This window comes from Carassius auratus, chromosome 22 (genome assembly GCF_003368295.1).
Source record: "Carassius auratus strain Wakin chromosome 22, ASM336829v1, whole genome shotgun sequence".
In the NCBI taxonomy this organism is placed as follows: Eukaryota; Metazoa; Chordata; class Actinopteri; order Cypriniformes; family Cyprinidae; genus Carassius; species Carassius auratus.
In genome coordinates, this window is record NC_039264.1 from 29,190,212 (window position 1) to 29,204,782 (window position 14,571).

A 14,571-nucleotide genomic window follows, 5' to 3' on the forward strand; every position below is an offset into this window, starting at 1 on the left:
TGTGGTCAGTCTAATCTAAAGACCTGTGTGATGTTTAGTTGTGAATATCTTGAGTTTTTGTTAAAAGGTGTGTCCATTGCGCCGTGATGAAGTTCAATGTCTCGCCATGGGAATAAAAGATGTTATAACTCAGGCATAAAATGTCCGATCTTGCCCAAACTTCACTTGTTTGATAAGGGTCCTGGCCTGAACAGATCTGAAGGCCAATATTCCATCGAGTGTGGCAAAATGGCTCAATAGCGCCACCTATACACTTTCAACGGAGTGCGTATACACTTTAAACGGAGAGCGCCTTGAGCTATGTTTCACGTACATGTACAAGAATCGGTACACACATGTAACACCAATATCAACGAAAAAGTCTCTTGGTACGAAGTCCGAATCCCAACAGGAAGTCAGTTATTTGGAATTTTCTCTGCAAAATTAGTGTTGTTTTGGCCATTTTCAGGGGTTGTACTTTAACGAACTCCTCCTAGATATTTATTCAGATCAACACCAAACTTGGTCAGTGTAATCTAAAGCCTTTTGCGATCTTAAATTGCGAAGATCTTGAGGTTTCGTTAAAGGGCGTGTCCATGGCGGCCTGACAAATTTCATTGTTTCGCCATGAAATAGGATGTTGTTGTAACTCAGACATAAAGTGTCCAATCCTCCCCAAACCTCACATGTTCGATAAAAGTCCTGCCCTGAACACATCTGAAGGCCAATATTCCATTATAATGATAGCGCCACCTGCTGGCAACAGGAAGATTGGCACATATATGGAATAAACATTGATATATTCTACTTATATTTATGAGTTTAAACGCATATTTCTCACCGTTCACCTATTAACTAAAGCCACTCGCTGCCGGTGAGCCCGGGTGCGAGGGCCCGTTCATCGCTGCTTGCAGCTTTAATTAGAATTATACCTGGTATAAAATCAGTTTTACATATCTTACAATTTCTATTAGTCAAAACTCATTAGTTGATATCAGAAAATGTTTATCAATAGAAGTAAAATGTACCAAAATGTACTTTGTGGTAAACAAACATTTATGTAAAAAAATTAAAAATAATAATAATAATAATTTAAAAAAATAAAATAAATAAATAAATAAAAAAATGTAATTACCACTATAACCAGTAGATGGAAGCAGATGAGCATTTTTGGCTCATTAATAATTGGTTTCTGCTCTTTTGCTTGCTTGAAATTATAAATTTCACTATTATATCAAATCAAAAAATCTAATTTTGCACTTTTTTGTGTATGAAGTAAGAAAAGTCACAAAGTGCCTTGAAAAACAAACTTTTAATTTTGTGAATGAATCACACATTAAGTGTTGTAATTAAGTTATTGGTCAGTTACACATAATACTATAGAACAGGGGTCACCAAACTCGGTCCTGAAGGGCCGGTGTCTTGCAGAGTTTAGCTCCAACTTGCCTCAACATACCTGCATGAAAGTTTAAAGTTTAAGAGCTTGATTAGCTGGTTTAGGTATTTAATTGGGGTTGGAGCTAACCGGCCCTCAAGGTCCAAGTTAAGTGACTCCTGCTATAGTATATAGTATATATTGATAATTTTGTATGATTCTCAACTGAAGCTTAATGCTTTACTGTCAAACGTGCTTTACCAAGAAATACACATTAATAGTAATGGCACATATTAATGCAAAACATTAGTAATGGCACCCCATCGGTAGACCTTAATGGCACTGGTGCAACTGCTCTCAGATGCTAGTCTGTAGCCCTGCTGGTTGTTGTCTTACCACCAGCACAGCAACAGTTTGCAACAATCACAAATCTTAGAAATAGCTGCAAGCACCACTAAAATAATAAAAGCAGCACATATTCCTATTATCCAGTTGCGAGACAGACCTGTATCTGGAAAAGATGAAGACAGACAGTCATTAGTGTAAGTGAATCTGTCAGTCTGATCTATAACACTCAACACTTGGACAAATTGCACTTGGATAAAACATAGTGAATATAAATCAGATTCAGAGCAAGAGAGCATATCTGTTGTAATTTCAGTAATTTTGATGTTCTCATTGACAGTGTTTATGTGTTTGATGTTTAATGATACAGACTTAATAGACATGAGTTACTCACCATTTGTGATCGGCCTAGCTGTGACATTATTCAGTATGTCTCTAAATTTTCCATCAGGACCACCATATGCAGAAAAACGTCCTTCAGAGATGTTAGCTATGTCTCCAAACACTCTTTCTTCATCCACTTTCTCAGTGTCAGTGTGTAGAGTGACAGAATTTCCCTCTATAACTAGTACTGTCTTTATTTCACCTGTATCAACACATGAAAAACAATGACGAACAGCTACTCAGACATTCTTCAAAAGCACACGGAAAGGCATATTTCAGGTCTGACGGAACATGTGTAATGTGATATTAATTTTGCAATATTATTGTAATATTATCTTCCTCCGCCATCCATTTCTCCAACCGCTCCTGAGTACTGAATACTGCCAGTTCTTCAAGTTCCTCTTCCTGTTTCTATCTGATATAAACCATGTAGTTTGGGCATCATGTTGCAAAGTATTGCCATAAGACTTTTTTTAGTTGCTTTAATACTTAGTATAATTCTCTAGAGTTTGAGGAACACTGTTACTAAACTAACAGCCCCAAAAAATGATTGTTTATTTGCCTTAAACATGTAAATCAGTGCAAACGTGTTCATTTTCATCTAAACTACTCACACATTGCTGTTGATTTAAGTAAATGTATTATTACATTGAGTTACTCACCACTGACAGTCACAGTGAAGGTCTTGTGTATGGTGTGTTTGCTGCTGCTGATCTCTAGTTGATAAAGTCCAGAGTCTGTGGTTCTAGTGTTTGTGATGGTCAGAGATCCAGTCTGATGATCCAGCTTCAGTCGGTCTCTGAATCTCCCACCAAGAACATTGTCATATGTGTTGAAGATTTCAGCTGTTCTATTGATTTCAGCTAAAGGAGATTCCTGCTGTTCAAATATCCATCGTATCACACCATCTCTCTGTATTTCAGAGACACCAGAGAGCAGAGTGACTGAATCTCCCTCCAGCACTGACAGTGACTTCACTCCTGAATCTCTCAAACCTGAAAAACAAACATTTTCTCCGTCATTCATTACTTTTATAACAGTTACTAAACAGTTTTAACTGAGATCATTTATTCTTGTCTAGTATAGATATACAACTAAAAGTTATTAAATGAAAAACTGAAACACTCACATATGACACTGAATGTCTTCTCTGAGGTCCTTCTGGGGCTGGAGATCACAAACTTATAAAGTCCCGAGTCTGTGGTGCTGATGTTTGTGATCTTGAGATCTCCAGTCTGATTGTCCAGCTGCAGTCTGTCCTTGAACTGCACATTATCATACGTGACATTGTTCTCAATCACTCGAGCTATGCGAGTGTCATTAAACCTCCACTCAATCTCTTCATCTTGCAGTATTTCAGTGACATCAGTTACAGAATCTCCCTTCATCAGTGACACTGACTCAACAAAAACACCTGATGAAAAAACAGAAACAGTCAGTCAGTCAGAGATTAAACTTATACAATAGTTATTTAACTTTGTCTTTAGTCTCAAACAAACACTATAAAACAACAGTATTGAGTTAACTCAAATAAACAAGCAGCAAACTGTGTGACTATCCATATTCAACTGTTTTGTTTCAATAATCTGGTGAATTGTTAATGGACATCTCAGTGTTTGTCAGGAAAACTGGATCATGGCTCATTTCTGTGTGCCAAATTTAATGACAGAATTGCACTTCTCAATGCAAAAATGTAATAGAATTTAGGTATTTTATCTTCGACCATGCATAATGTTGTGAAAAGGTGCAACCATGCAACTTTCTGGGAACCTTATTTTAAAAAAAAAAAGAAAGAAAGAAAACCTATAAAGAATTGTTACGGTTGTGAGAAATCTGTACAAATCAAAGCTTTTAGAGGACTTAATATCCCATTTGTGTTACTTGAGTGAAGCATGTCGAAATGATGTTATTGCGCTCATTAAAAAGTTTCCTGGTCTTTTTTCTGATGTGCCTAGTCAAACCACAGTACTGGAGCATGATATTGATGATAGCGGGTGATTGCTCTTCTATCAAGCAGAATTCTTATCGTGTAAACCCCATCAAGAGAGAAATAATGCAAGAAGAGACTGCATACTTGTTAGAACACGGTTTCGCTGTGCCAAGTTCCAGTCCATGGAGCTCACCTTGTCTGTTGGTGCCTAAATCAGGTGGGAATTTTCAATTCTGCACAGATTACCGCAAGGTAAATTCCCTCACAAAACCTGACTCCTATCCTTTACCAAGGATGGATGATTGTATTGATAGGGTTGGCGCTGCAAAGTCTGTAACTAAGCTTGACCTATTAAAAGGGTACTGGCAGATCCCTTTGACAGCCAGGGCTTCAAAGATTTCAGCCTTTGTTACGCCTGACCACTTCCTGCAGTACAAGTGGATGGCTTTTGGTATGCGAAATGCACCCACCACTTTCCAACGCCTAATGAGAATAGTGCTGGCTGGGTTAGAGAATAGTGAGGCATACTTGGATGACATTGTCGTTTATTCATCTGACTGGCAACAGCATCTAACAAGTCTGTATGCAGTTTTTCATCAACTAAGTGATGCATCTGTTACCTTGAATCTTGCTGAATGTGAGTTCGGTAAAGCTGTTGTGACATATCTTGGGAAATGTGTGGATCAAGGACAGGTGTGTCCTGTCGACATAAAAGTTGAGTGCATAATTTATTTTCCAGCTCCCAAAACAAAACGAGAGTTTTACCGTGCTTTTTGCAAGAACTTTGCTGACGTTGCATCACCCCTTACCAACTTATTTGGTCAAGCTAAAGTTTTCGAGTGGACCTCAGAGTGTCAGTCAGCATTTGATGCTGTTAAAATGTTGATGTGTAGTGCTCCAGTTCTATCAGCTCTGGATTTTTTGCGATCATTTAAATTGGAAGTGGATGCGATTGAGGTGGGAGCAGGAGCAGTCCTTATTCAGGAGGATGATACAGGAATTGATCACCCAGTATCTTATTTTTCAAGGAAGTTTACGAAATCGCAGAAACATTATAGCACTATCAAAAAGGAAGCTCTTGCACTGTTGCTTGCACTGCAGCATTTTGAAATCTACCTTGATGCTTGTAATGTTCCCATCCTGGTGTATACGGATCATAATCCCCTGGTTTTTCTTTTTCGAATGTCAAATTCAAATCAAAGACTGATGCGCTGGTCTCTTTTGATACAAGTTTTTAATTTGGAAATTCGGCACACGAAGGGTTGTGAGAATGTGCTTGCTGATGCCTTGTCACGTGCACCATGTAACCTCGGGGATTGAGAATTGTCTTGTAATTACAAATATTAATTTGTAATTTTAAGGGTGTGGGTGTTACGGTTGTGAGGTTTTTGTTGTTCCTGCTGTCTCCTTCTCCTCTAGGATTGGTCTTGGATTTAATGAGAAGCCGTTGGTGGTTGGAGAAAGAGGAAGAGAAAGAGGCCTGGACTATAATATATATATATATATATATATATATAAATATATATAAAATGCCCTGGAATTCCTCTGGAGGTAGCTCTTTGCCTTTTTTGCCTGCACTTTGTTGTACTGTGTGTGAGACCTGTGAAAGTGTAGTCCAATGTCTGTTGTGCTCTGTGTAGTGGTAACAGAGTGCTGTTAGCCAATGGTAACTGTTTGTGACATGCTCTTAAGAAACCTCACACTGTAAAAAGTGATACTCTATATTTACTCAATTAAATTGTGGCAACAGATTACAAGCAATATTGTTAATTACATTTAACACATTAGAATTAATTGGAATTAATCAAATGAGATGCTTGAAAGAAATTATTCAAAATGAGTAAAATAACATGAAAAAAATGATTAAAATATATTTAAAAATATCGGTTTTGTTGGATAAAACGAGAAGCACCCAGCTGCAGCCTGCATATAGAGGCGGGGTGGCACAAATTAACCCGCCCCATACCTACTGTGATTGGTTTGACCATCTTTCATAGGCATACATGATAGGAAATGCGTGTGTAGTTGGTGTACACTGTTAAAAATAATACATTATATTTAGTTAATAAAATTGTGGCAACAGATTACAAGCAATATTATTAATTAAATTTAACACATAAGAATTCATTAGAATTAATCAAATGAGATACTTAGAAATTAACCATTCAAAATGAGTTAAATAGCACAAAAAATAAGCTAAGTTTAAACAAATAGAAACAACAACAAAAAAATAACTTTTCTTTAAGAAAAACAACACACTATGAACATTATGTTATGCATACCAGGCCAGTAGTTGGCGACTAAGAAACACAGCCCAAAAATGTAATTTACAAAGTCATGCTTTAGTTGATTACATGGAGATGATACAGGCATCATGTTCAAAAGCTCATGTTTTCAAGCTACCAAAACTGGAGACACCTGATGTTAACAAACAAAATCACTGCAGGAGAATAATCTAAATTTTGGTTACCATTACGGTGGTCAGTGTTTGCTGTAGTTGGGAACTTTACCCTTAACCTTTCAAACAAAACTTTTTTTGGTTGCTGTAATTGTGAGATTGCCGCTAGATAAGCCAATAAAGAGTAAGATCAGGTGGTGTTGTTTGTTTTGACAGCATTTGGTCTGGATTTCAGTTGTCCTATGTTTGAACAGCATAAGGTCTGGACATTTATAAAAAAAAAAAAAAAATATATAGGCACACAAACATCAAGAATCAGCCTGAGAATCTCAACAATGGTGACCATCAAAAATCTTGCTGCACTGCATTCTGGGTGCCACCAATCAAAACTAATTTATGGATCCCATCATGCTGTCTGTCACCATTCTTGAGAATCATATGCTGGTTCTTGATGTCACTTAGTGCCAAAGAGAAAGTTTCCCTTCTCCATCACATTTTTTTTTCTTAATCAGAACTCTTAAATTCTGGATTTCACATAAAAATCCAGGTCTTCTATTGCAGAATTACAGATGTTGCTTTAATGAATGTCAATTTGTCTCAGAGAACAGGCTCAATTTATAATGCTCAGGCCAAACAAAGATTGTGTTAGATTATAACCAGGACCACCGCAATTCTGTCAACAAATCTAGCTGTTATAATTCAGTTACAACAGCAGTACAAAATGTAACATTAAAAAGTCAAGGGTCAAGAGCCCAACTAAAGCAAACACTGACCACTATAATGGTAACCCTATAAATGTACCTTTTTTTCCTTCAGAGATTCTGTTTGTGAACCTTAGGTGTCTTCAATAACTTTTGGGGGACTGAAGACACAAACTTCTGAACATGATGCCTGTATCATATCTATTTAAGCAACAAAAATGTGAACATGTATAGTGTTTCATGATCCCCAACTACTGGCCTGGCATGTATAACATAGTATTCTTTAGCATAGTGTTTTTTGTTTCTGTTTTCAATAAAATCAATATTTTTGTGAAAATTTTAATTAATTTTTTCATGTTATTCTACTCATTTTGAATGGTTGGTTGTAACCATCTAATTTGATTATTAATAATTAATTATAAAGTGTTAAATTTAATTAATAATATTCAATGTAACATTTTAAACAATTTTATTGAGTAAATAAAGTGAATCATTTTTTACAGTGCAGTGCCTTTATGATCACCTCTGTCAAAGTGAAATTAATTTGAGAAGCTGTAGGGGGTGAGTGCCTTTTTTCTTTAGGCCAAACGGCCTTATACTTTTCTCCTTTTTATTGGCTAGTTAAGGAGATAGGGTATGTTATTGTATATTTTGTTTTCTTTATTTGTGATTCCTAGGGAAGTTAGTTCATGTGGGAAAGTTAGTTTCTTTTGTTTGTTATTTTGGCATTAGCTCACCCCTGAATATTTTGCTTCAAATTTTTTTCTTACCTTTTCCTCTTTGTTAAATTTGTCTGATTTACTCAGGATACTTTGTCAAATTTAAACTGCAATATTCTGAAAACAATCAAGAGAGCAAGAACATTCTAATAAAAAGACTTAACCAAGATGCAGTGTTGTGTTGTTTATGTTACTTCCCTGACCTAGACCAGGGACCGTAACAGAATGTTCGTCTAACGTTAATCTTCAGTATTCGTTTCTCTCAGTTTATTGGACACTTACTTTCATTTATTTTGGGAAAAATGGATGAATTAAGCAAAGTTAATCGGACAGATCACGACAGCGTCCAGAAACTAACACGGTCATTAACTTTGTTTAAACAACTAAATAAAATAAGAAGAGACTGTAACATATTAATTAATGATATAATGTATTTTTGGGGGGGGAAATAGGAATAGCTAGCTAAATAAAAGTTATACATCTGTCAAACAGCGCTATTTACCTGCATCACACTTCACTATGGAAATAATAAGATGCTATAAAGACATTATTATTATTATTATTATTATTATTATTATTATTAATTTTGTGCTTTTGTATAGACTGATTACCATTGTCCATTAACATAACATATCACAAAAAAATCAGGCTGTCATTTCATGTACTTTCAAAAGTCCATATAACCCAAACTTGTTCATGTGTCCTTACATAAATATAGTTGCTTTGTTTAAACCAAGTACAAATAAAAAATGTAAACCTGTGTGGTTTTATTGATAGTCTATAATCACTCAAAATTACAGAACAATTACAATCTTCAATTTTTTTTTTAATCATTCCAGACCTATTGACCCAGAAAAGTAATTATTATCACATTCATTATCTTTAGAAAAACACTTACTGATTGCAAACAAGGGGAACAGAAACAGTATAAGAGCTCTCTTCATGTTGATGTAGAGTGGAGTGAATATAGATGATTCTTGATGAAGTCCTCTGTTCTCTGAGTGTTTGTCAGCGATCTGTTTTTCAGAGTCGTGTCATAACATGAGATATATGACACGAGCTGTGCATTAATATAGGATTTCCGGTTTTCCGAAACAAAATCATTTAAAAAGTAATTATTCTGAAAGCACTGAAGGAGATTAAACAATAACTGCAGCAGTAACAATAAATGGTATTTTATTATCATCAATCAATCTATCAATCAATCAATCAATCAATTATATGATTTATGATTAATATTGTGTTTTTAAATGATGGTTTCATTCTGAACATGGTGATGCAAAACGATTACAAGAATTTAGAAGTTTCTGTTGTTTCTGGTAAAGGAAGTTAGCCCCATAATCACTTGACTTCACTTTCACTTCACTTTTTTAATCATCCTGTACATAGAAGACACAAAAAATAATTATCCTATAATTATCTTACACCAATAATTATCCTATATCCACCTTATTCTTCCTGTAAGAGTGGGCGCAGCCGTCTGTAAATTTTATGGGTCTGGCTTCCGGTCTCATGGCATCCAGATGTTTTTGCTGTACATTTTTTTTTTTAATATGATATATGATATGTAATATGGTTTAATATGTAATATGATTTTGCTGCTTCATATTACAAATTGGTGTGTCTTACCACATTATTATTTTAACATGTTATGTTAATTATGAACACACTGGTTTGTAGTGCAAATAGTTTTACCATTTAATGCATGTTTCTTCACGTTATTTCCCTGTAGTGACTAATGATTCAGAAGTCTGGCTCATAGGTTTACTTCCGTGTTGAAGAATTAGGTGGATAAAAAGAATTATTATCCTAAGATTATCCAAAGCACAAGCCCATACACACCCCAGATATCATCGTTTCCTGTAAATCAGAGCTGTCCCCAGCACTGTTTTTCTCTTTCATGCAAGGTGCCATGAAGATCTACATTAGTGAAAATGTTTATAAAATTGTGATTCTGTGATTTTCTAATTTAGTTGTTTGATTGTTATTAATGACAACACTTAACTCAAGAGACAAGACAAGACTCATGATTTTTACACATAAAAAATAATTATCAATTATCAAATGCATGACTGGAAAAAAAATGTAACTAATCATCAGTTCTTCTTTCTGAGTATGAATTATCATATGCAGTAAAAACTACAGCAGTCAAACACAGTGACAGGTTTTGTTCAGCTGACTGGATTCTCTCCTGTTGAGTCTCTTCAGACCTCAGAACTGTACATTAATCAAAGATTGATTTCCTAACTGAACTCCTTTTCACAAACTGAACATAGAAATAGAAGCAGTAATAAATAACAAAAAATAAACAACAGTCTTAGTTAACTCTATTAGTTGTATTAAGTGCGAACAAAATGTTCTCTCGCTAGGCTATATTAAAAGTGCAAATAAAGGCCAGTTATTGTTTATTAAGCAAGATGCAGAGCTATAGAGAACTACACCACACATTATACCCTGCATACTAATAACAGTTTAGATATGTTATGTAGGCTAATATGCGCGCATCATGGAGTCGCTCTCAAAACACAGGTTTTTTTTTTTTTTAATCGTGCGCGTTTTACTTTCGGTTTCGATTTAACGATCGCGCAAACTCTCGGCGGTGATGAGCGTTTATTCTCTGCAGAACCGGTACCGGGTCCAAAAATAGCATGCAAAATGTTCCAGTTTCATTTGCACAGCCTTCCTTATATGGTTTCAGGCCATATATGGGTTCATTTGAAAACTTAGAGTGTTTTCTTTACAAAGAATACCATTAATTGGGGTTTTATGATACATAAAGTAGTCAAATTAAGCTAAGAAATATATTTTCCCCCCCTATAAATTTCCGTCTAACGATTGCGAATAATTTTTCATAAGAATGTGTATTTAAAATATTTTTCACAAAACAGTCATGTCATATATCACAAGAAAGCTCTTATTCTCAGGAATCTGATGATGTAGATCATTTTATTGTGTGACAATCACAGATCGAATGATCTTCAACAGAATCGCGATGTAACATTTCTCACCTCATTGCAAATTATTATTTTGATCTTAGTCAGCTGCAAACAGCCACACATACCTATATACTCGATATAATCTTTTAGATTAGAATCTCTTCTTTCAAACAAGACCATTTTTACGTTTTTGTGTGCTTCCATTGCTGAGGTATAAAGCGTTCTGTACAAGTGCGCCAAAGAGGACTGACCAGATCTGCGCGCTGACCAGATCTCTAACTCATATTGATGCGCCTAAAGCCTTTCTTCTGCTATAGACATCTGAACTCTTTTGTGAAGCGCTATTAGTCCTAATAGCTGTCACTCAAAAGCCGTCTCATCCAGTCAGAGGTGCGAATATCCGCAAAAGCGGGGGTCACTGACTGCCCCGCCCTGTTTCCGTCTGGTGACGTCACTGAAGCGCTGGCCGAAGGGAAATTGTGTTTTTGGCTGCTTCTAAACAAAGAGCATGCGAGGAGAAACTACAAGCGGAAGAATCTCCGGATTAACAATGAATAATATTCATAATACAAGTTATGGATGACCACCGTCGCCGTGGAGAGGTCAGGACGCGCATCTGGTAAGCGTATACGCGTGATACTTGCTTTTATACATTTGATTCTTTATTTTGAAGCCTCGAAGCTCCGCTAGCCATAAGCTAATCTGTTTATTTTCATTATTGTACAGTATTTGACCGCATCTCAGTGAAGGTACAGTAAACAGTACAGTACTGGGTGGATGAACATAAATTAGTTTGTTGACGCTCCGAAGTTCGCGTACAAGATCGGGGAAGAGATTTAGCGCTGGTTTTGAATCGAAACAAACAGACACGCTGAAAAAACATAAAATATAATACATGCTTGAGACAGGCGAGGTCTCCCAATCTTTACACGATGCAGAATAGACATAAATGAAATGATATGAAGCTGGAGATTGTGGATTCTATTTTAGAATGTGATAGACCAGATATTTTTTATAATTTTATGCATGTTGCTATTGTGCAATTTGACTTATTCTCTTTCAAAAACTGTTCAGAAAACACACACACAAAAAAAGCACATTGTATTGAGATGGTTCATCATATGTGAAACAACATAAATGATACTATTTGTCACAAACAGCAGCTTTTTATGTAACTTCTGAGTGTTTTCTGTAAAATAATATACAGATATCACATTATTCCATACTGCAAGTGTGCAAAAGATGACTTCATACTTATTTAGACTAAAATTTTATACAAAAATGGTATTATTCCTTCCTTCAGTTGGAATAGAATAACTTTTGCATAGATTAAGATAGAAAGAAATTTCTTTTTTCCTCTATTAGCTGACATGTGCTAGAAAAACAAGAAATTGGTCTGAAGTTGCTAGGCCCTTCAATGCCTGAGCTATACTATTTCAAACTTCAGTTTACACAAAATAAAAAAGCGCCTTGTTTTTTTCCCTATTTATTATAACACAGACAGCATATATTGTAATTTTTATCAATTTCAACAGTGTTTTATGTCATTTCAAAGGGTTTCCTTTAAAATGATACCAAACTTTGTCATATCACACTTTTGCATGTGAATAGGGAAGCATTCAAAATTAGGAAGGAAAATGAAAAACGGAAATCCCCAAAATAGCATTTGTGCTTATACAACACATTCATTTTGTCAGACGATCTGCAACGAATGCTGCTTTGATGTTTTTATGTCTTTTTTGTTCGCGCTGAAGTAAATTTAAAATAATAAAGAAAAATAGTCCGGCCAAAAATAAGTTTAATACATCACACTGCGATCTTTAGCACTTATTTACACAATTGCCACTTTTAGCATTGCATAAAGGAATACAGAATAAAATATTTCTCTAAAATTCATGAAAACATGGGATGTGTAAACTTTTCATCAGTGACTGAAATAAAAAAGAAAGAAAGAAAAAGTTTTAACTCAGTATAAATCAGCGTGAAGTCTCAGTCTCATACACTGATTTCTTTAAAGTGATTCACAATCACACAAAACAATTAATCACACAACATTTTATTTTCCTAATACTAATAATGTCTGATGTGTTTCCTGTTATAAAAGTAGTTTAGAAACAAACAAAAGCTTAGCGAAAAGGATTGAAGTGTTTAAACAGTAAGATCATCTGTAAGTCTTGTATGAACACAGAGTAGATTTCAAGAAGTCTTTTAAAATATTTAAGCATGAATACTTCAATTAAGCATAACTATGTGTGATGCAACAGAGTAAGAGCATCAAATAAAAACAAAGACACAAAAATGAAAGCACATAAATCAGTCAAACTGACTCTTAGTACAAAAAAACCCCCAACATAATATCAATAGTGCAATATCAGCATCAGCACAAACGGTTACATCAATTTCATCATAAATCAAAGCATGCTTATCTGTTTGTGTCACAGCAAAAGAAAGTCTTTACTCATTAGTTTCATAAAAAAATGGATTGAATTCAGTAACTCTTTATGTGTACATTGTTATAGTGACTATAAAATACTGCTGTTCTGTTTCAGTTCACTTAATTACCTGTCTGGTATTAATGAAGGACATCTACTTTCACATCTGCGAGGAAACACAGAAATAAAACACAGAATAAGAGTCCTGCTTTAATGAAACTATTTGAGTTTGATAAACAACTGTAAATCTGCCTTAGCAAATGATTAAATAAAATACCTTGTCCTTTATTTGTAACAGTGTTCAGCATATGATATTTACATTATAGGTAATTGACAATAATAAAAAACAAAATTATAAAAATCTAGGCTACACACCCTTAACCTTATACTGTCGTTTCTTCAAAGCGCTTTTGAAACTGATCACTCTGGATGTTAGCGATGATGAGGTCTGCGTTATCATTCACAGAAATGTTTCTCCATCTGCAGTCAACACGTCTGTTAAAGCGATCAATGCGGAGGACTTCATCTCCAATCTTCCACAGTATCTCATCATCTCTCTGTATTTCAGTATCAGTGTTTAGTACTTCCCTCCATCATAAACATAATCCCGACTGCATCGACAAACACACAAGGAAAAGAGTTTTGAGAGATTAACCTGAAATAAAACGACCTGATACATCAGACATGAGTTATAATGTCAGATAATCTTCATAGCTTAAAGGCAAGGAAGGTGATCTGGTTCACAAACATTTTTATATCAGTATAAATTTAAACAAAAAAAAAGAACATGCAAAGTCTGTCAGCATGTGTTGTCTGTTTGATCTACTCACCGATGACAGCAGCACTGAATCTCTGCACTGTAAAAAATTTCTTGTTGTTTTTACAAAAACTTTTTGGCAGCTGTGGTTGCCAGAATAATTTTGTAAAAATACAGAAAACTGTAAACACATTTACGTCAAAAACTGTTAATTTTACAATATAAAGCTGTAATTTACAAACAAGAAAATGTGAATATAAACCAGTAAATTCAACAACACACAAAATTAAATCTGTTTTGTACCTTGAAAATACTGACAACCACCATAATAATAAAGATGGTACTGTATAAGAGAAAGCTACATGAAGTATCAAAGCTCATCACAAGTAGCTTCACCACAAGCAGAAGTATATATTAACATATAGAAGGTGCACATTTATGGAAACACAAAACACCATCATGGTAACACACGTGATACTAAAATAATGCAAAAAACTTTCATTAAGCAACAGAAGATGTAACATAAAGCTCAAATGTACATAACTGATAACAAGAACTATTTAAAAACATGATTATTTAAACAAAATACTTTCAAACGTGGAGTGTCACGCAGGG

At 34.9% G+C, this 14,571-nt stretch overlaps 1 protein-coding gene and 1 long non-coding RNA gene across 2 annotated transcripts; both read right to left on the reverse strand.

The window, feature by feature from the left end:
• Positions 1-1,122: 1,122 nt before the first annotated feature.
• LOC113040712 (uncharacterized) lies at positions 1,123-3,496 on the reverse strand. The gene is made up of 4 exons (XM_026198979.1): positions 3,213-3,496; positions 2,746-3,078; positions 2,094-2,285; positions 1,123-1,865 (listed from the first exon to the last, which is right to left on the reverse strand). Exons 1-4 carry the CDS (start codon positions 3,469-3,471, stop codon positions 1,747-1,749), a joined length of 903 nt encoding a protein of 300 aa, XP_026054764.1. The 5' UTR covers positions 3,472-3,496; the 3' UTR covers positions 1,123-1,746.
• Positions 3,497-13,061: 9,565 nt separating this feature from the next.
• On the reverse strand, positions 13,062-14,070 carry LOC113040713 (uncharacterized). The gene is made up of 3 exons (XR_003275293.1): positions 14,030-14,070; positions 13,575-13,810; positions 13,062-13,365 (listed from the first exon to the last, which is right to left on the reverse strand). It is a non-coding gene; the product is annotated as an uncharacterized LOC113040713 (long non-coding RNA).
• Between the last annotated feature and the right edge of the window lie 501 nt (positions 14,071-14,571).

Coding starts and splice junctions, on each gene's coding strand:
- LOC113040712 (XM_026198979.1), bottom strand. CDS start 3,471: ATGAAGGGAGATTCTGTAACTGATGTCACTGAAATACTGCAAGATGAA. Junction 3,079..3,212: donor GAAGACATTCAGTGTCATAT/GTGAGTGTTTCA, acceptor TTTGTTTTTCAG/GTTTGAGAGATTCAGGAGTG. Junction 2,286..2,745: donor CTTCACTGTGACTGTCAGTG/GTGAGTAACTCA, acceptor GTGTTGATACAG/GTGAAATAAAGACAGTACTA.